The 22,073-nt window shown below is 33.9% G+C and overlaps 1 protein-coding gene across 1 annotated transcript; it reads left to right on the plus strand.

Moving 5' to 3' along the window:
• Positions 1-6,591: 6,591 nt before the first annotated feature.
• Positions 6,592-21,692, plus strand: IDO1 (indoleamine 2,3-dioxygenase 1). Its single transcript, XM_041752115.1, has 10 exons — positions 6,592-6,784; positions 10,435-10,530; positions 10,643-10,762; positions 14,002-14,120; positions 15,303-15,317; positions 17,175-17,274; positions 17,979-18,096; positions 19,127-19,178; positions 19,669-19,817; positions 21,091-21,692. Exons 1-10 carry the CDS (start codon positions 6,686-6,688, stop codon positions 21,444-21,446), a joined length of 1,224 nt encoding a protein of 407 aa, XP_041608049.1. The 5' UTR covers positions 6,592-6,685; the 3' UTR covers positions 21,447-21,692.
• The last annotated feature ends 381 nt before the right edge of the window (positions 21,693-22,073 follow it).

Here is a 22,073-nt window from a genome sequence, read left to right on the forward strand (position 1 = left end):
GCAGCATCCTTTACTAAAGAGACTGTGTTTTCTCTATTGTATATTCTTTCTTCCTTTGTCATGATAATTGTGGGTTTACTTCTGGATGCTCTACTCTATTCCATTGATCTAGGTGTCTATTTTTGTGCCAGTGCCATACTATTTTTATTACTATAGCTTCATGGTATATCTTGAAATCTGGTATTGTGATAAGGAAGATGTGGTACACACACACACACACACACACACACACACACACACACAAAAGGAATATCATGTAGCCATAAAAAAGGATGAGATCATACCATTTATGACAACATAGATGGACCTAGAGGCTATAATGTTAAGTGAAATAGACTTGAGAAAGACAGATACTATATGATTTCACTCATGTGTGGAATCTAAAAAAGTGAATATACAACAAAAAGCAGAATTAAACATAAATATACGTGAAGAAATTGGTGGTTCCTAGAGGGGAGCATGGTAGGGGGTGGGCAAAATAGGTGAAAGGGAGTGGGAGAGATACAGGCTTCCAGCTATGCAATGAATAAGTCATGGAAATAAAAGACACATCATAAGGAATATAGTCAATGATGTTGTAACAGACAGTAGGTAGCTATACTTGTGGGGAGTATAACATATATAAACTAGTTGAATCACTATGCTGTACAATGAGACTAATGTAACATGTGTCAACTATGCTCAACAAGTTTAATAGAAAAAATCAACACACATGCATTTAAGATGCTATTTCTCTGAAATAGGAATGGGAGTCGCAAGGAATGTGATTGAAAAAGAGCATCTAATTTGGGTATTTGGTGATGTTCTATTTCTATAGGTCTGTTTTTTATTATTTATTATAATTTAAAGATAATCTTTTTAAAAAATTTTATTTATTCATGACAGAGAGAAAGAGAGAGAGGCAGAGACACAGGCAGAGGGAGAGGGAGAGAAGCAGGCTCCATGCAGGGAGCCTGATGTGGGACTTTATCCCGGGCCTCCAGGATCACACCCCGAGCTGAAGGTGGCGCCAAACCGCTGGGCCACCAGGGCTACCCTAAAGATAATCTTTATATGTTCTCTTGTCTTTACCAACATTTCATGATAAAAATATTTAAAATGTAAAAAAGAAAACAAAAAACAAATAATAGTGAAAGATACAGTGATAAGTTAAAAGATTTTCTCAACAATATGTTCCCGAGCCCAGCGTTTATATATTTACTTTTCACAATACTTGGCTTCTTTTATACTCTTGACCTCTATGCAAAATATTATAGGATCTATTCGGTAGAATATTCAGATGGTTGAGTTGGCAACCTGGCATTCCTCTTGACATGAGAATCAATTAATGAACTCAGATACTTCCACAGATGCGTTTATGAATTGATTTTAAAAATTAAGTGATAATTTCCTATTATCTCAGAATTTTGGTTGAAGCTCAAAGCAGAGGATAATGTTCAATTAAATTCACGATAATTCTAATTCACAAAAACCATCTCCTGGAAATTCATGTCATTTGTTAAACCCAAGAATGAAAACAAACAAACAAACAAAAACAATGTCTTATAATCTCTTAAGAGAGGCTCCATAGCATAATGGTTTTAAAAGTATGGACTCTGGTTAAACTCAAATCTTGTCTTTCCACACTTATTTTGTGAACTTGACACAACTACGTAAATCCTGCATGTCTTATATTTCTCATTAGGAAGAAGAGAATAGCATACATACCTTTTAGGATGATTGCAAAGATGACACGAATTAGCATTTATAAAGTGTTTGGAAAAAAGTTACTTAAGCATTTCATAATTAAAATATTGATGACTATTTGATTTACATGGCATTTTTTCAAAAAAAATTTAAGAAAACACATATTTACTCCATATAGTTTGCACTTCTTTTTAGTTAAAATTTGCAACAACAAAAAAGTGGTTCATACTCTCACTTGAATATTAATGCACTTGAATTAACTGTAGCATTGTAGTGATGTTCCCTTTTTTATTTGTGACGTTAGATATCTGCATCTTAATTTTTTCTTTATTATTTTTATCAGGGGTCATATTTTTTCAAATATATGTAAATATTTTTCTATCTTATTAATGTCTTCACTTATTTCCTTTCAAATTATTTTTTTCTTTTACACTTTTTTTGATATTAATGAATTATTTTTCCAAAATCATGAATGGATGCATAGTCTTTTTTAAAATAATTTATGCATTGCAGATTATACATTTCCCTCTCAACATGCCTTTAGCTGCATCCAAGAAATTCTTTTTACCATTATTCAAGTCAAAATAGTTTCTATTTTCCATTTTCATATTTTTTTAACCTATGAATTGTATAAACATATGTCTTCATTTTCAAACATACAGGAGTTTTCCAGTTAACTTTTTGTTATTTATTTTACCTTGGCTAAAAATATATTCTGTAGAATTTAATCTTATGAAATTTTTGAGACTTGATTATGGACCTGCATACACATATATGGCCAATTTTTGTAAATATTACAATGTATTTGAAAATAATATGTATTTTGAAATTGATAAGTTTGATATTTTATACATCTTAATTAGTTCAAGTTAATTAATCCTGTTTTTAAAATTGATAATATGTTTAATGATTTGGGGTTAACTATTCTGTTAGTGAGCTTTTATCTATTTTTTTAAAAAATTTTATTTATTTATTAATGTGAGACACACACACAGAGAGAGAGAGAGAGGGACAGAGACACAGGCAGGGGGAGAAACAGGCTTCATTCAAGGACCCCGACGCGGGACTTGATCCTAGGACTCCAGGATCACACCCTGGACCCAAGGCAGGCGCCAAACCGCTGAGCCACCCAAGGATCCCCAGTGAGCTTTTAAATTTAAAAAATTTGGGTAATTATGTGTTTACAAGGTAATTATCGGTTTATCTCTCTGTCTTTTGTATTCCATCTCCATCCGTTTTTGCTTTACATAGTTTGAGATTATATTATTTAATGTATAGAAAATTTAGTATTGTATCTTCCCAGTAAATTAAACACTTTGTGTTATAAAGTATTTCCCTTTTATCTCTGTGATTGTTTTATGTCAACTTGGTCTAGCTATAGTACCCACTTATTCAATTGAACATTAATATAAGTTGTAAAATATTTTGAAGATGTTAATACCTATAATTAGTTGGCTTTAAATAATAGAGATTAAGTGTGATAACTTCAGTGGGCCTCATCGAATCAGTTGTAAGGACATAGAAGCAAAAACCTAGGTTTCTCTTCAAAAGGAGAAATTCTGCCTATGAACTGCAATATTAGATCCTGTCAGTTTCCTGTTTGCTGGCTTGCCCTCCAGATTTCAGACTTCCTAGCCCCCACAATATGTAAGCCCATTTCTTGAAATCTGTTTATGTATGTATGTATGTATGTATGTCTCATCTATCATCATTATCATCATCTATCATCCATCTCTATCTATCATCTATCTATCTATCTACTATCTTATCTAAAATATCTCCTTATGGGATGTTTCTCTGGAGAACTCTGATTAATACAATCTCTAATATTGTTGCCTCGATATACACTACCTAATATTTATATAGCTATAATAGATATTTTTATTAGTGTTTGCATAATATTTATTTTTATTATTTTATTTTTAGCCTTTATGCATCCTTATATTTTTGATTTTTACATTTTAAACATCATATAAAATAATGTTTCAAAACTGCAGTCTAATAATCTTTGTAATTTTAAATTGGAAGTTTTCATTCATTTACATATAATGTAATTACTGATATATATGATTTTCAATCCACAATTAAACCTTTTTCTTCTTTCTTAATATTTATTTATTTATTTATTTATTTATTTATTTATTCATTTATTTGTAGAGAAAGAGAGAGAGAGAGTGAGTGGGAGAGGCTCAAAGGGGTAGGGAGAGATAAAAGGGAAAGAATCCAAAGCAGACTTTGTACTAAGCATGGAGCCTAACATGGGGCTTGATCTCATGACCTGAGCCAAAACCAAGAATCAGATGCTTAACCAACTAAGTTACCCAGACACCCTTTGTAACTTTTTTAAAAATGTTGCCTGTTGTATTAAGATTTGTTAATCAATTTTTCCCATCTATTGGCTTGTTGATTTTCACTGTTACATCATTTATCTGTTGGTAGCCTTAGCGATGAAAACATGCATGTAAATTTTCAAAACCCTTATAAATTAGTTCTTATTTTCTTTACAGAAAACACAAGGAATTTAATGACATTTCTATCTCTCTTCATATTTATACTGTTGATGTATATTTTTAATTCAATCAATCTATCCAGATAAAACTCCACAATGACTTATGGTTATTATTTTTCATTTATTGTTATTTCTGAAATTAGTTTTCCTCTCAAAAACAAACATGCAAAAAAACCAAAAAAACAAAAACAAACATGCAAACAGAAAACCTTAATTTTTCCCTGACTGTGGGCTAGCTGGTAATAGATTCTAATCTTTTGTTTGGTTAACTGAAAATATTTTTATTTTATTTACATTCTTGAGTATTATTTTCTGTGAATATATAATTTATGACTTGATTTTTTTCTCAGCACTTTTAATATAGTATTCCATTGTCTTCAGGTTTCATTAGTTTCTTAGAGAATTTAACTGCCAGTGTGTTTAGCTCCTTTGAAAGTAACTTAATGTATTTTTTCTAATTTTAAAATTTAAAGATTTTGGGGATCCCTTGGGTGGCTCAGTCAGTGAAGTGTCTGTCTTCAGTTCGATCTCAGGGTTGTAAGTGAAAAAAAATTTTTTTAATGTTTTTCTGACACCAGATCAAAAGAGATTTTCAATGAGATGTGCTTATTGCTGGAGAAAAATCAAGATAAATGAGGACTGAGAATCAATTGAGAATGTAGTTTCAAAGATATAAAAAGGGTGTAAGTGTGAAGGTAGAGATAAATAGGTAGAGAATAAAGTAGGATACTACAATATTATTGTTTCCACAGTCAAAGGTACTGTGAATCTTTTTTTTTTCTTAAAGATTGATTGATTGATTGATTGATTTTACAGAAAGATGTGCAAGTGTGCACGAGAAAGGGTAGGGCAGAGGAAGAGGTCTGAGCACAGGGCCTGGAGTGGGACTCAATTTCATGACCATGAAATCATGACCCGGGGATCATGACCTGAGCTAGTCAAGAGTCAGATCCTGAACCAACTAAGCCACCCAGCCGCCCCCAAAGTAGGACAGATTTAATGAAGTAGTTGGATAAGTAGAGTCAAGCAAATGTTTTATCAAGACATGCTTCTTATAAAAATAAATCTTCAGAAACTTTTCCAAGACAGGATTATCTGAAACTTCATTACATGTATCTGTTTTGACTCACCCATGAAAAAATTCAGTTATAAAGAGTGAAAAAATGTAGGAATAACCACGCATTCTCTAATTCTTAAAAGTTTTATGGCATTTTTGGCTTCAATATAGATACGATAACCTAACACGATATTTTTTAAATTTGTTTCTTTTGCCTTGGGCCTGATTTCAGAAATATCAGCCTTATGAATCATTCATTTTGAAGAAGCTTAAACAAGTGTTCTTTTTGCTGTACAATTTTGGTTTCAGTTTCCCTTATTTTTATTATAAGGAGGCTGTATTCTTATAAAACTAATCATGTCAAAAAAAGAAAAACAAATCATGATGTAATTAGGAAAGAATAGTGGGAGAACTATTCTAGAATGCAAAGTAATGCATCATTAAAAAGTTATTTCAAGTACTGATAAGCTGGATGACAAAGCTGCATTCTAATAATGTACTGAACACTAACTCCTGGACTCTTTTCTCCTTTTGATCATCAAAAAGAACGATATGGTTTCTGCTTTTGCTTCAGCTTTATTAGTAAGATCGAACAATACCTATAAGTGACCACAGAACTGCATGCACCTTCAAAAACGTTTACCAAATGCAATTTTAATTTGCATTCTGAATGAAACTTTTCAAGGTATTTTATCTCTTACTTAAACTTTTAACACATTGCAAACTCTCCAAATGTGAAGGGCTGTTGCCTTATCATCTGTGCTTAACAGTCAAATACAGTAGAGATACAGAAAAGTCTTCCTGAAAATGACATAAAGAATATGAAGAAGAACTGTATCATTGGAAATACAGATAAAAGACTGGGTAAGAAAATGGGGGCATAAAGGGGTACTATCTTAATCCTCATGTTTTTCCGTTTTTTTCCTAGTTCAATGTATCACAGGTTGCATTTCATGGCTGCAAAAGCAAGACATTAGTATGTTCAAAGAACCCTGATAACTTAAAGGAAAGCCTATGGTAGTGCTGACTAAATGATAGTTTAGGACTTTAGCCTAGCTTAAATTCATTATATTAATTCAAAGATTTAAAAGGTCCCATTAGAAATGTCTTTTTCCAGTTACCTATTTTCATGGTTTTTGTTATTTCAGTTTCTTTCCGACTTCCCCAATGGCAGTAAACAAATGATATTCCTGGTGATAAATACTTCATAAGAACATAAGCTTTCAGTTTCTTCATATGATAAATAGTGATGCTTTTGTGGCTTTATTGTTTATAAAATTACAAAAAAAGAAAATGAAACTATTTCAAAAGTGGAAGTCATTGCTTACTGCCTACATGAGTAAGTTTGTGGTCATTGGCCGTGGCAACCTTTATAATAAGTAGAGGCTCTGAAACTCTATCAGAACTAAGGACCAAAAGAGGAGACTGCAAGCATGGAAGATGATGGAATACTTCTTATGGAAAGTCCTCAGAAAATTTTTGAAAAATACCATATAGATGAAGAGATGGGCTTCGCTTTGCCAAATCCACTGGTAAGACAGGGTACTGAGATATGGGCAAAAATGCTTTGTTATCATTACTCACCTGGACAAGTTAACTTCTATTGATGATATGTGGTTCAGTAATTTTTACTAAACCATTGGATAAAGCAGTGCCAAAATTAGAGGCAGAGTTTAATAAATGGTTCATACTTAACATTTTCTGCCTAGAGATTTAGTATTAAATGCACTTTTTACTTACCTTACACAGATAAAGAGAGTGATGAGATAAGGAAATTATACAAGTATTTTAGCTTAATTGTAAATTTTCAGAGGACATTTTGAAAAAAAACAAAGTAATAAATGATCCATGAGTCAAAGGAATTCTCTTGACTGATACACTTAAATTGTATGAAGTATACATTCCTACTTTATTTTTTTGAGATGTTATATCAAGTAACTTTGTGTTATATTAATACTGCGTATTGTTATAAGTCTAAAACTACTTTTCTTTACAAGCTTTGCCTACAAACAGCAAGACATGTAAAGTAAATGTCTGCCTTTATTCTTTTTTAAAAAACTCTTATTTATTTATTCATGAGAGACATAGAGAGAGAGAGGCAGGGGGGCAGGAAGGCAGAGACACAGGCAGAAGGAGAAGCAGTCTCCATGCAGGGAGCCTGATGTAGGACTCGATCCCAGGACTCCAGAATCATGCCCTGGGCCGAAGGCAGGCTGTTTGCCTTTGAAAATAAGTTTCTAAGTCATGTATCAAAGAATGTTTTGAAAACCATATTATTATCTATTTCAATTATCAAGTATTTACATAGCATCTTTAAGCAATTTACAAATATTCTTACTACATCTTTACAACCATCTCTAATTTTCCTGATGAGAAACTTAAGCAATGGAGAATTTAGGTAATACCCAAATTCACACAGCTAGCAGAGATAGAATGTGAGCAAACCTGACTACTCTGGCTCCAGAGTCCATGATCTTAAAACCATTATAATATGCTGCCTCTCTTAAAAGAAAAGAAGATATCATAAGGCATTGTTTTCCCTCTACCCACCTCTTGGGTTTAATAAGATTCATGAGAGTCCATATGATTTCTAGGAATCAGTTTTATGTTGTGATAATTCTGTATACCAGCATATATCTATTTATTGTAGCTCAGAGTCTATATTCTAGAGGACATCTTTTATCTTAGAAAGAAAGAAAGAGGGAGAGAAAACAAGCAAGGAAGGGGCAGAAAGAGAGAATCTCAAGCAAACTCCCGCTGGGTCCAGAGCCCAACGCTAGATTCAATTTCAGGATCCTGAGATCATGACCTGAGCCAGAACCAAGGGTCACTCAATCGACTGAACCACCCACACATCCCTAGATGGCATCTTTAAATGCACCAAATATATTTTTAGTAGAGATCCAATATAACTGTACTTAGAAATAACATCCTGTAAATACCTTGTGTAATGCAGACAAATCTAAAGCAAATTCTTCTCCTGATTTAATTCTTCTCTTCAAACTATTAGGTTAGTTTAATTTTATTGCTAATAGCAACTAGTTTGCTTTATATTTGCAAATCAATAATACTCAGACTTGCTATACTTCCATCCAAGCACACCAAAATGCCAGAATAAGATGGCTTTGAAAATATACTTATCAGTGGTACAAGAACAAAAATCTTCAAAAACTGTGAAACCTCATATCATCTCTCCCCCCACAGTAAGTTCTCTTAAAAATTAAGACAATTATGGTAGTTTATGGGGACTGGGGTGGTTATGGGGTAGTTTTTGGGAAAACAAAACCCCAAACAAAAGCAAACCAAAACTCTTCCTGAACTACTTAAAAAATAATGTTGCTACCTAAGTTGTTTAGGAAATTAGATCATGTCCTGAAACAAGAGAGATAAATTAAAGGCTACTTTTATTTCTTCACTGTAGATCTTTCCTTGAGATTATAAACTCAAAAAAGTCCATTTCACCTTTATAATCTATCAGTTTTCTATTCCAAAGGAAAATAATGTGTCTTCTAATTCCACATAGATACAAAATACATTCTCTAATCTAGCAGAAATTGAATGACTCTCTGTTTCACTTGTCATTGATTTATATTATACCATTCAAACATTCTATGACCAGAGCATACTATTGATTGAATTTTACATCTGTTGAAAGTCAAATAGGATAATCATGATATATAACAACAACAACAAATTCCTTTATTTGGGGAAAATAGTAACAACCAAAAATCCAGTTGTGCTACATAGTAAGACACACAACGAAAAGAGATATATGTATTACTAAAAACACTAGAGTACAACTTTTGTGTGGTTAGAGAGAAAAATTCCAAGAAACAAGAAAGGTGACTCTCTAGTGAGTATACAATCACTAATTATCTGCAGCCCCTGAAAATGTTTGAATTTGATGTTACAGTTGCCCTTTTATCTTATAGTTTACTTATAATATTAATTTTGTTTTGTAGCTTGAAGCTTCTCCTGCGTTGGTTTGAGTTAATCTCTACTTTTGCTGTGTCCCCATAGTTCAGTATTGACCTTAAGGATATGTCGGGAAACAGCTTAATGAAGGAAGTATAGGGAAAAAGCATATGGGAAGTTGTTTAGGGATGTTAATTTCATTGAGAGCTGTTGTCTAGGTCTTTTGTTTGAATATTTTTCCTTGAAATGAAAGTACAAATATGATAAGATCCAAGGAAACACTTTCGTTTGGCTTTTATTTATACTTACTGGGTAAAATTTAAGCCTATTGTCCCAAAGCAGGCAATTGATATATGTATAGACAATATAATTTAGTATTGTCTTGTTTAGTACTGTCCCAGGTTCTGTAAGAAATATAAAATTAAAAACAATAAAGTCCTTGCCATCAGAGAGTGAGATGCTAAAAGGGCATTGATTTGTGAAAGCTGAAAGCACTTAAAAGTTCAATCACAGGGATCCCTGGGTGGCCAGCGGTTTGGCGCCTGCCTTTGGCCCAGGGCGTGATCCTGGAGACCCGGGATCAAATCCCATGTCGGGCTCCCGGTGCATGGAGCCTGCTTCTCCCTCTGCCTATGTCTCTGCCTCTCTCTCTCTCTCTCTCTCTCTGTGTGTGACTATCATAAATAAATAAAATTTAAAAAAAAAGTTCAATCACAATAAACTATATCTACAAAACAATTTCATAAACTGAGCCTTGTTTTCCTTATTTATGAAATGGAGATAACAATCAACATTGTAGATCATTAATATTTAAATGAGAAATTATTGAGCAAAATGCCTAGTCTATTACTAACATCTAATAAATCTCATTTTTCTTCCATTCAAAGAAACTTAAATCTAGTCAGGAAGAAAAAATACATAGCAGATAACAATAAATTACTTAACAATCAAAAGGTATAATAATATATAGGATGCCTAACTGAGGCTATAAGTGTAGACTAGAATAATCAGGATAATTTTAGTGAAAATTTTGAGGTGACTTGTGAAAAAGAGACAGGTGAGAGTGTCTGAAGAGAGAAAGAGAGGATCTTGAGTTCTGAGTGTGCAGGTGGCAATGCAGGGACTGGGGTTGCTGGACAGGTATGTATGTGACAGGGCAGCATGGTACAGAATTGATTTAGAAGCAAAGATAGACTATCAATCAGAGGCAAAGCTATTTTATAAAAACTTTAACTACTAAATAAAAATCTCATTTCTTTTTTTCAAGGAGACGCTACCTCCGCCTTATGATGAATGGATTTCCATTGCTAAAAATCTGCCTGAACTGATTAAAAAAAATGAACTACGTAAAAAAGTTGATGAGGTTTGGAAGAGCATTACATTTGTCTTCCTCTATCATTGCTTCTTAAAATTTTTAACTTGGCTTTGAAGCTGTGCTGTCACCTATATTGATCAACCTCTATTTTTATTCTCAGTTAAAAATTCTCAGTATTGATGGCCTCAGTGGACACAAGTTGCAGCGCCTTGCACATCTGGCTCTGGGGTATATCACCATGGCATATGTGTGGAATCAAGGTGATGGAGATGTTCGAAAGGTTTGGAGATTTTATGATATTTCTTATGCTACATGACAATTTACATCCAATTTAATGTAAAAAACATTCTAAAAGTATTACAACTAAATTTTAACAGGTAACAGAAAAAAATAAAAAGGAAAACAATCATTTAATGCTTTAACATGCCAACTGCTATCATTATTGGATTTTTAATCTTTTACTTGTGTAACACAGTTCCTCCATCCTGTGTATATAGATGTATGTTCTGTGTCTTTTACTGAAATTACATTGTAAGCGTTTCTTAGTTCCTATACTATCCTTCTAGTCATCATTTGAAATGACTATAGTTTTTCACTGAATTCCTCAACTTTATTTATTCAATCCTCTATTGATAAATATGTACTTGTTTTTAAAATTTTACCATTGTAAATGACACTATAATCAATATATTTGAATACAGAACATTTTCTCTATGAGTTTTGGGTGATATGAACATTTTATGCCTCTTTTTACTTAATATTAAAGTGTTATGTTACTTCTGTCAGCATGTAAGAATATATTGGTTTTACCCTACTCTCATCAACAGTAGATAACTTTAGATTTAAAATAATAACATCTTGTTTTTTATCTGGCAATCCTAATTACATGAAACCAATACAGATTGTAATACCTAATCTTTAAACTGCAAAGAGATAAAATAGACTCCAGAAGGACCTTCTGCCATTTAAGGAATTCTTTTTTTTACTTTTTGACAAAGGTAATCGGAATTTTATCTTGTTTGTCTTTTCACATACTGTGTAAATATAGAAAAAGACATATGTTCATCTATGATATGTCATCCTCTGATATGTAAACAAAAAGAAAATGTCATTCTACATAATCATGGGGACATCTTATATTTCTTTATAATCATCAAACTATCATGTCTAGATTTTTAATGACACAAAAAGGTTTAAGATAAGCCTTACAACCTAAGCACACAGTCTCACTAGACTTGCTTGAATCTGGGTCTAGCTAAATATGTAAGAATTGTATAGAAAGATCATCAATAAAAAAGGGCAGCATATGCTAGGTGTAGAAGTATTAGAGCCCAGAATAGCTAAAGAGTAGTTGGTATAATAATGAAATGCTTCAAGGAAGAAATGGGACTTGAACTACTTCTTGAAAGATTGGTAGAGCTTATCCAAAAAGGAAAGGAGCAGAAAAGAGAGAGAAGACTAGCAAAAAATATGGAGACCAGAATGTACATGGGATAATCAAAGATAATATATTTATTATTGGAGATCAGAATTACAAAGAATACATGAAAATATATTTTTAATTTATCTAGTTTTTGTAAACCACATTATTCTAAAAAGGATTTTAGAAGCCACCAACAAATATAGTTTGATAAGGAAATTATAATATATATATGTACATATATATATAACTATTTAAATAAGGATATTGTGGGAAAGAAAAAATTGATAAAAAATAAGATATATCAATATAAGGCACTTTTCCTTGAGAATGAGCTAGGAACTAGCATCTGAGTTTCTTAGTAACTGCATAAATGTCTTCAATAGATTAAGATGTGTTTCAACATTTCCTTTCTTTTTCCCAAGTCATTTCATATTAACTTTTTCATTAAGCATCTTCCCTTTTGATTCCCTTAGATCTTTTCTTTAAATCAGAAAAAGACAAAAATTTCCATTTGAAACATGTAAAATCACTTGCAAACCAAAATATTCAATTCCCAGAGACAAAAGTTCTACAAGGGAAGCACACATCCAGGTGTTACTTTGATAGCCAATGTTTCTCTTTCTTTTTTTAAAAAAAATATTTATTTATTTATTTATTTATTTATTTATTTATTTATTTATGATAGACACAGAGAGAGAGAGAGAGAGAGAGGCAGAGACACAGGCAGAGGGAGAAGCAGGCTCCATGCCAGGAGCCCGACGTGGGACTTGATCCCGGGACTCCAGGATCGCGCCCTGGGCCAAAGGCAGGCGCTAAACCTCTGAGCCACCCAGGGATCCCAATTTTTCTCTTTCTAACATTTTGTTCTCTGTTAAACCATCATCTTCAGGTGTATTAAATTAATACAGAGCCATTTAGGTTATAGCTCTCATGATTTTTGCAGAACTGTGGAGTGTACCACATTGTCATATCACCTCTACCACCACAGTTCCACTTCCCACTACCCCAGATAAGTCACACATCCCTGTCCTTTGCCTGGTTAGATACACATATTCCAACAACTGGCTGCTGATGACAAGAGTGACCTTAATTATTACATGGAACCCTCTAGTTATAAACCAAATGATACTTAGATGAGGAAGTCAGGCAGGTAAAGAATAAAACATCAGCATTATAACTAATAGCGCAGTTGGAAAACATGGCTTACATGTGTGGCAACAATGGGCCTGCTAGGAAAGCACTTATCCATCAGGACTGTCCATGGGGGTAGGAGCCTTTTAGAGTGTGGCCAGACACAGACTAGAATCCTGAGTAATAGGCTCAGGGAAAGACAAAGTTTGCTGAGCTAAGGTCCCCCTCCACACACAACAATTGGATTAGCCTCTATACCTCTATACCTCCTCTGAGGAAAGGTGAGTGAAAGAGCCAAGAGTGTCTCTCCAATTGACCTACTCTGCATGGAAATAGAAAGGAAGGCTAAAGGAGATTCTTCCTGCTGATATAAGTAAGTCTTCAAGGATGAGCTCCAACATCTTCTATGGTGAGACTTTCTAAAAAACCATCCAGGGGAGAGTTTCTGTCAGCACTATGCTCCAAGGGCAGCAAACCCCTTATGGTTCTAGTATGTACCATATCCCAAAGTTATAACTACAAATGACTTTGCACTTCTTGGAGACAATTGATTTTAAACTTGTATTGCCTACAGAAAAAGAGCTCTTCATAGAGGAGTTGCCTAAAAATATTCATGGGATGGATGCACAAATAAATGACTGCAAGTAATCCCAGGTCATTAGAAAGTCAAGGATACATCCTTTGTTTCTTGTACCCTCTACCTCTTTTTCCTCTCTCTGATTAGATTATATCCACATCAACCTACATCTAAAACATAAACATTTAATAATTACCAGGACAAAGTTATGAAATGAGGAAGAGAAAATTATGATTGTTTGGTTTCAGAGTGCCATTATGTAGAATAATGTTTTGGCACTAATCGGGAAGTTGGAAAGGTAGCAGAAGAGGTAGCTGGGAGGTAGCAGGAGACAGAAGAAAAGGTAAGGCACTTCAAAGGTTAATACCAAATTTTGTGTTTTCATTAGGTCTTGCCACAGAATATTGCTATTCCTTACTGTGAACTCTCTGAGAAGCTGGGTCTGCCTCCTATTCTGGTTTATGCAGACTGTGTCTTAGCAAACTGGAAGAAAAAGGATCCCAATGGGTATGTGAACTCTAATTATAACAGGAACAATAGAATGCATGCTATTTACATCAATAGGGCATTAGTCATTGGTTGAATTTTCAGCAGCACAGCTTTCTTCTCTGCTTTAGGGGTAGGATTTCTTTTGCTGGCACCTCTGTAACTACAAATATATGAGAGAAAGGTATATAATTAACATACAATGAAATGCACCATCTTAACTGTTCGGTCTGGTGATTTTGACTGTTCTATATACATGAATAGCCCTAAGCAAGATACAGAATATCACCTCTGTGGCTCTTTCCATTCAATTTTCTTCTCTATCTCTAGGTACACATATTCTGATTTGTCATATTAAAAATTAAATTTTTCTGCTATTAGATTTCATATTAATTAGCTTATAGAATATGTACTCTAGCTTTTCTTAATTAACATGTTTTGGAGATTCTACAAATTTGACTTTTAACTATGTGGTTAAGTTTAAGAGTCAATACATTTTCAGCAGTAGAGATGGCAATGCCTGGGCCTTCTGTGCTGCCTGCTGAGGAGCTAGGCCTCTCCTCTCCTTTTAGCAATATGTTCTGTTACAACAAAGGGACCAGAGACTTATGGTGCCCCAGGGGACTGGGTGTGATTTGCCGAGTACTATAGACACAGAACCATAAAATGAAAGGATTTGATTTAGAAAAGAATGAGAAGTACTCAGAAAAGGAGACAAACGCTGAAAGACTTTTAACTATAGGAAACAGACTGAGGTTCGCTGGAGGAGAGGTGGATAGGGGAATGGGGCAACTGGGTGATGGGCATTAAGGAGGTTGCATGATGTGAGGAGCACTAGATGTTATATGCAACTGATGAATTATTGAAATCTACATCTAATTGTAGATGTAAACTAATGATGTACCATATTTTGGTCAGTTGAATTTAAATTTTAAAAAAAGTTTATTAGTAAAAACTAATTTTGACTAACATGGTGTTCCTTGAATATTTAATTTTTTTACTTACAAAGTCCTAAGTGTTTGCAATGCCTGGTTGATAAATACTTTTTAAAAACACACATATATTCTCTTTTTTATCTATATCTTACCTTTAATTGAGCAGTAGTATTAAATGGGATATGAATAACTCAAAACCATTTGATTTTTAAATTGATTTTCTTTTTCTCTTCCAACTGATCCATTGCTTCATGGCTGCTTTCACAAGGCCTATGACTTATGAGTAAGTATTTGATTTTTATTTTATTATAAGAATTGGTATTCAAACTGAGTATAGGTTTATCAATATCCTCTAAGTGTACTTTTTAAAAGACCAATTGAATTCAAGCAAAAATAACTCAAGTAATTGTTTAAAAAGCAAATAATCCCAATCCTTATTTAGATTTATGACTGACAGGACTGTTTCAGTTTGATTTTATAGCTATAGATATATACAAAACTAGCACTTGCATATATAAAAATGTAATTAATATTCATAAATACAAACACACATACATCTGTATGTCTTTGACTTGATGACTTCAGTGGCCAGATATCTATATATACCTGTTCTTTATTACCCAATCCTTACTATTTTTAAGTCATGAACTGAGCAGAGGCTAAGAGCTAGGGAAACCATGGTAAATATAGGAATAAGCCTGTCCTAGTGAAGAAAGCAGATACAGGAAAATTATGTAATTATATTGCTTTATGATTAAGAGAAAGGTGAGAGGATAAAGTGCTGGGAACTCTAGCTGAATAAAAGTGATGAAGAAGGAATGCCTGCAGCAAGTTATTTAAGCTGAGTTCCAAAGAGTCAGTCAGAAGGAATTAGCTAGAAGGAAAAGATTACTGTTCATAGTGGAGGAAACAGTAAGAATGAGAGCCTTGAAGTGATGAATATCTTCATGCATTATCAGAACTGAAGGAAGACTAAGGCCGCTGATAAGTAGTAACTGCTAGGAGTAGTGGTATGGAAAAGGGATGAAGAAATAAACTTAGCAAAAAGATTATGTAGGACTTTCAGCTATGATGAGGGGTTTAAATAGTATCTTAAAATCAATGGGAAGTTATGGGAGGTTTTTAAATGGGAGGATAATATCATCAGTCCTGTTTTACAGATGAGAACAGTGAGTCAGAAACATGAAATATCTTGGTCAGTGTCACACAGCAAGTAAATTGCAGAAATGATCTGGCTTTTTCAGAGACCATGAATTTAACCACCATGAACTTCATAGATTTATAGATAGTGAGCCTTTGTTGGCACTAGTGCAAAATTTCAATTAAAAAGAAAATGGAGGGCACCTGGGTGGCTCAGACGCTTATGTGTCTCACTCAGTTCAGTTCAGGTCATTACCTCATGGGTTGTGAGATAAAGCCCTGCATAGGGTTCCATGCTCCACACAGAGTCTAAGATTCTCTCTCCCCCTCTGCCCCTACCCCTGCTCGTGCTCTCTCATTCTCTCTCTCTCTCTCAAATTAAGAAATAAATCGAAAGGAAGAAGAAAGAAAGAAAGAAAGAAAGAAAGAAAGAAAGAAAGAAAGAAAGAGAGAGAGAGAGAGAGAGAAAGAAAGAAAGAAAGAAAGAAAGAAAGAAAGAAAGAAAGAAAGAAAGAAAGAAAATAAATCAGGTCTAATCAGCTATTTGCATTTCCCCATTCCTTTGTAAAGCAGATAAACCACTGAAAAACTGAATTAGGTTCATAAATAAAAATATGGATATTAATATATTTAAAGCAAAAAGACTACTTAAAATTATACCTCACAAATGTCTTTATAAGTATTATATATTAAATATATAAATATGGTAATATATATGCATGTGAAAAATTAATGAGAAAATAGAAACAGAAATGGTCTTGGAATTTCTAGTTCCAAACTCTAAAATGGGATTTCAAGTCCAACTTAATCTGCTATCAGATCTTAGGCAACAGACCTAACACTGATATTCCCGATAATGTAATGGAGATAGTAAAACCTAAAATACTTATCCCACAAGATTATTTTGAAGCTAAAATGGAATAAAAATATGTAAAACTACAACACTTGAATATGCCAGAATTTTTGCTAAATTCTTGACTCCCTTGACTTATTTTCTTAGGAACATGGACATTCTCTTCTGGTTTCCTGGTGGAGACTGCAGTAAAGGATTTTTCCTGGTTTCACTATTGGTGGAATTAGCAGCTGCTTCTGCAATCAAAGTATGTCCATATCTACAAGCAAATTTTTATCTCCATTTGCATAAGCAGAGCAATCATTTAATAACTGAACTATATTATGCATGAAATAATTTTATCTTGACTAAATACAGCATTCAATTACCTAATTGGATGTAAGGGATCATCTGGTAGAAATATTTAATTTATTTTATGTATCACCTAAAATATAAAATATAAGACACATTAATTAATTTTTTTTTAAGAGATAGAATACAAGTGGGAAGGGGAAGAGGGAAAGAAAGAATCTTAAGCAGGCTCCATGCCCAGCACTCTCAGGACCCTGAGATCATGACCTGAACCAAAATTCATATTTGGATGCTTAACCAACTAAGCTACCCAGGTGTCCCAAGACCCATATATTTAGAATTAAGTTTGAAACCTCAATAGGAGAGATGCATTTTTAATACAATTTGGCATTGGAACTAGATAACAGAGTGACATAAATGTAATGGTTTTGAGTATTAGAAAAGAGATAAAACTATATAAAACTTTATAGACTTTAAATGGTAAATAAATAAACATAAATCCAAGTTTATAAGGAAATTAGTCAAACAATAAAAGGATAATCAGCCTAAAAATGAAGTGGAAATCCTACATTTAACTTAGAGATTAAGAATTAGGAGAATTTTATTCTATACCAATATTTAGTGCTAAGAAACCTTAAATATTCATCTTTTTTTTTTAAGGTAATTCCCAATTTATTAAAGGCAGTTAAAAATCAGGACGAGGTCACTTTGAAGAAGGCACTGCATTATATAGCTTCTTGTCTGCACCGAGCCCATAAAGAGTTTGAAGAAGTTCATAGTAAGTATTATATGCCCCTAAACATTCAAGGCTGGCAATCACATGCTTCTGACTTTCTGAGACTAGAATTGTTGAGAAAACGGAAGGAAAAACTTTTACTTAGGTAGTGTGTTTTCACTTTAACTCACTAAATAATTATACTCTCTTGTAGGTTTTATTGTGTGTATTTTATGGATAAGGTAATCTAATGGAGAGATAAGATAAGTGACCCGAGGTTACTTAAATTAGTAAATTTTCAAGCTGGGTCTATTTAACTCAAAATAATGTCATTGCCTCCCACTGAAACCATGGAGAAACTTGCAGAACGTTCAGGCTGTTTTAAATACCGAAATATTTAGCTTCTGCTTTATAGGACCTTCCTACAAATTCTGTTTTTTCATAAATTAAGTAAGAAACTGCACAGAAAAGCCACTGAGCTCAAAAGTTATTACGAAGTTAATAGTTAAAATATGGCAATAACTAAGTACGTAAACAAGGACTTACAAAAAAAAAAAAAAATGTGCCCTGCTTAACAGCCTTAACAAGTACATGACTATGTATCACTGAGCTTTGAGTTACTGCTGATGGCTCCTTGGCAAAAAGATCAACCTTTAAATCAGAAAAGTTAGTAACCTTTGGGAAGGAGACCCAGGGATGGTGTCCACAGGGCTCCTGGGGCTCTTGTTTCATTTTGTTTAGGTTTGTTTCTTTCTTTATGTAAGTAGTATCTGTTTTTATCAGTAAGCAAATGAATAGCTTTAAAAAAATGTTGACAGTTTAATTGGTCTCCTGATTCCTTGACACAAGCTGTGCGTCAGCCCTAGGGGTCAATAGGCCCTGTTCAGTGGACACAGAAGTAGGCCCTGTTCAGTTCCCCATGGAAGAGGTCAGGTGAGTGAGAGCTTGTCCTCAGGGACATTTTCCTTCATGGACTGACCTAATGCCCTTCCTGCAGCCTAAGCTAAAACCCACTATCAGTTGTTTACAATATCTTGATCTCCTCTGAAAGTTCTGATAACTGCTTAATTAAACACACTTCATCTTTTTACAGAACATGTGGACCCAAGCACGTTTTTCAATGTTCTTCGCATATACTTGTCTGGGTATGTAATCTCATGCTTAAATTTGTTTTCTTTTGAACAATTAATATAAAGAAAACATCAAATTCTCACTGATGGTCCCCACTATCCATTGAATTTAGGAAATAATTTCATATGATAAAATACATATTGTAGAGAAAGATTAGACTGTTCCCTGTTATTATTCGGCCAGGCATGCACTGGAGTATGGACAGGAAGGGTAGTCATTTAGGTAAAAAAAAGCAGGGATGTCAGGGGAAAAATCTTTGCTAGTGCAAAGGTAAAGTTCCAATACTAGAATATTTATTCCAAAATTTGCTCAGAACCATGTTATTTGTCATTCTCAAACATGAACATGAATGGAAAGGGAGTGTGGAAGAAGAATAATGAAGCCGATTTCATGTCACTTTCCATTCATCCTCTATTATAAGATTCTATACCTGAAAATTTGGCAATTCTCCAAATAATGATGTTTTGTTTGGTTTGGTTTTGTTTTTTTCCCTTCCTGGCCTAGTTGGAAAGGCAACTCCCAACTGCCAGAGGGTTTGAAGTATGAAGGTTTCTGGGAAAACCCAAAAAAGTTTGCAGGAGGCAGTGCAGCCCAAAGCAGCATCTTTCAGTGCTTTGACATTCTGCTGGGCATCCAGCAGTGTTCTGGTGAAGGTGAGTGGATAATGACAAATGTCAATCACCTCATATGTTAATACAAAAGTGTTTTAATATCTGAAAAGTAACTTCCCATCAGCATTTCATCTGAACTTATCTGTTACTTTTAGAAGAATCAGGAAACAAGACTTTATTGTTATTATCCCATTTCACAGACAATCAAGCAGAAATTTCCAAGTTTCTTTAGAGGATAAGTGATGGGCTCCTTATTAACCAGCTTGAAAGCAATGGAGCCAGAACCAAAACTCAAGTTCATCACTATCTCAATCTTGACATTTGGGCATGTATATAAGGCCTGATGGACTGTGGTGAAGCCCATAGCACATGTTCTAAAGATGTATAATCAGATTCAGAAAAAGAAAGCCACCTGCAAATGGGATGGGACTCTGAGCTAAAGTTGGGGAGGTGGAAACCTCAGTGACAAGGTAAGGCTTGGCACTGCTCTTGCTCAGCTGTCTTACTCCAATAGCAGTTCAAATTTTTTCATTTAATTGAATTATTTAATTTAATTTAATTTAATTTTATTAAGGTTTTTTATTTATTTATTCATGAGAGAGGCAGAGACACAAACAGAGGGAAAAGCAGGCTCCTTGCAGGAAGCATGATACGGGACTCGATCCCAGAACCTGGGATCACCACCAGATCCAAAAGGCAGACGCTCAACCACTGAGCCACCCAGGAGCCTCAGCAGTTCAAATTTTAAAGATGCACCAAAGTTGAAAGATGAACCACACTGATTATATTTCTTCTAGGGGTTTAGAATGGGCAGAAGAAGCTCCAGTAAGAACTTTGTACTTTTCTCTGTTCTCCTAAACTTCTACTTAATAGTCAAAGGGAAAAGCATTGGCATGGGTGTAAATATGTTTTTTTTTTTCTTAGTTAATTCATTTATTTAAAAGTTATCCTTTAAACTCTCTTGGACTCAGTGTCATGATCTTTCAAGTATAGATTACATGCACCCTGTCTATATCATCTGCTTTTTAGAAGGATCAAATACAGTAGGGAAATGAGAAAGGACACAAAAAAGTTTATTATGAAGAATGAGTTCAGTTCAGGTGGTTTCCAGAATTAAGTAAATATTACAGTAATCGCCATTACTAATAGCAAGACTAATAGCCTAACAATCCTAACAGGATGGTGGTAAACTCATATCCTCATGCTTCCATGGTGATGTGTGATCTCCTACTCACTGTCATCACTCTGCCTTTCTCACCTAGATTGGGGAATGCTTAGGCTTCCCTACTAACTAATCTCTCTCTTGTTCCTATAGAATTTGCTGCTGAATTCCTCCAGGAAATGAGAAACTATATGCCACCAGCTCACCGGGACTTTCTTCTCTTGTTAAAGTCAGGCCCCTCAGTCCGTGAGTTTGTTCGTTCAAGAGATGATATTGAACTGAAGGCAGATTATAATGAGTGTGTGAAAGCTATGGTCTCCCTGAGAAAATATCACTTGAAGATAGTAGCTAAGTACATTGTGATTCCTGCAAGCCAGCAGCCCAAGAAGAATCAAGCATCTGAAGAATCATCGGAACAAAAAAATAAAGGAACTGGAGGCACTAATGCCATGGATTTCCTGAAGAGTGTAAAAACTACAACTGAGAAATTCCTGCTGATAGATCATTAATGTAACTCAAACAAGGGCACATTTTGTCAAGATGAAGATGTCTGTATATATTAGTGTCACTGCTCATGATATCAGACCCATGAATTAATAGTACACAACAATGTTTTAATAGTACCTATAAAAGATTTCAAAATGTTTTTCCAATATCTGTGCCTTCCTTGTATAAATATAATAAGAAAAATTATATTAGAAGTATTATAATCTATATTCTGTAATTAGAATGATGAAATTCAATAAAATTTTGTATGATATAATTAAATGTCTAAGATTTGCTTTATTCACAGCTAAAATTACTCTTCCAGATGAGACTCAGTCTACACTTCAACCCTTTAAGCATGGCTAATAGGTTCCTGTACTCACCCTATAGTAATAGCATGCTTGTTTATACTTACCTGTGTACTTGTCTCTATTCTTATTACATTATAAGCTTCATGATGCCAGGGATAGTCTCCTGTTTACTGGCCCATCCATTCTCTGACCTTAGAAGATAATTTGCAAATATTGGTTGAATGAATATTTAAAAGATTGAGTTACCTCATGATTACATTAATCTGGACTAACAAGAAGAGGTCACTTTTGAAACATAATTTCTCCTGGAAGGTCAGGGTTATCTGGCACTCACAGTCT

The sequence above is a fragment of the Vulpes lagopus genome, chromosome 4, assembly GCF_018345385.1.
Source record: "Vulpes lagopus strain Blue_001 chromosome 4, ASM1834538v1, whole genome shotgun sequence".
Classification (NCBI taxonomy): Eukaryota; Metazoa; Chordata; class Mammalia; order Carnivora; family Canidae; genus Vulpes; species Vulpes lagopus.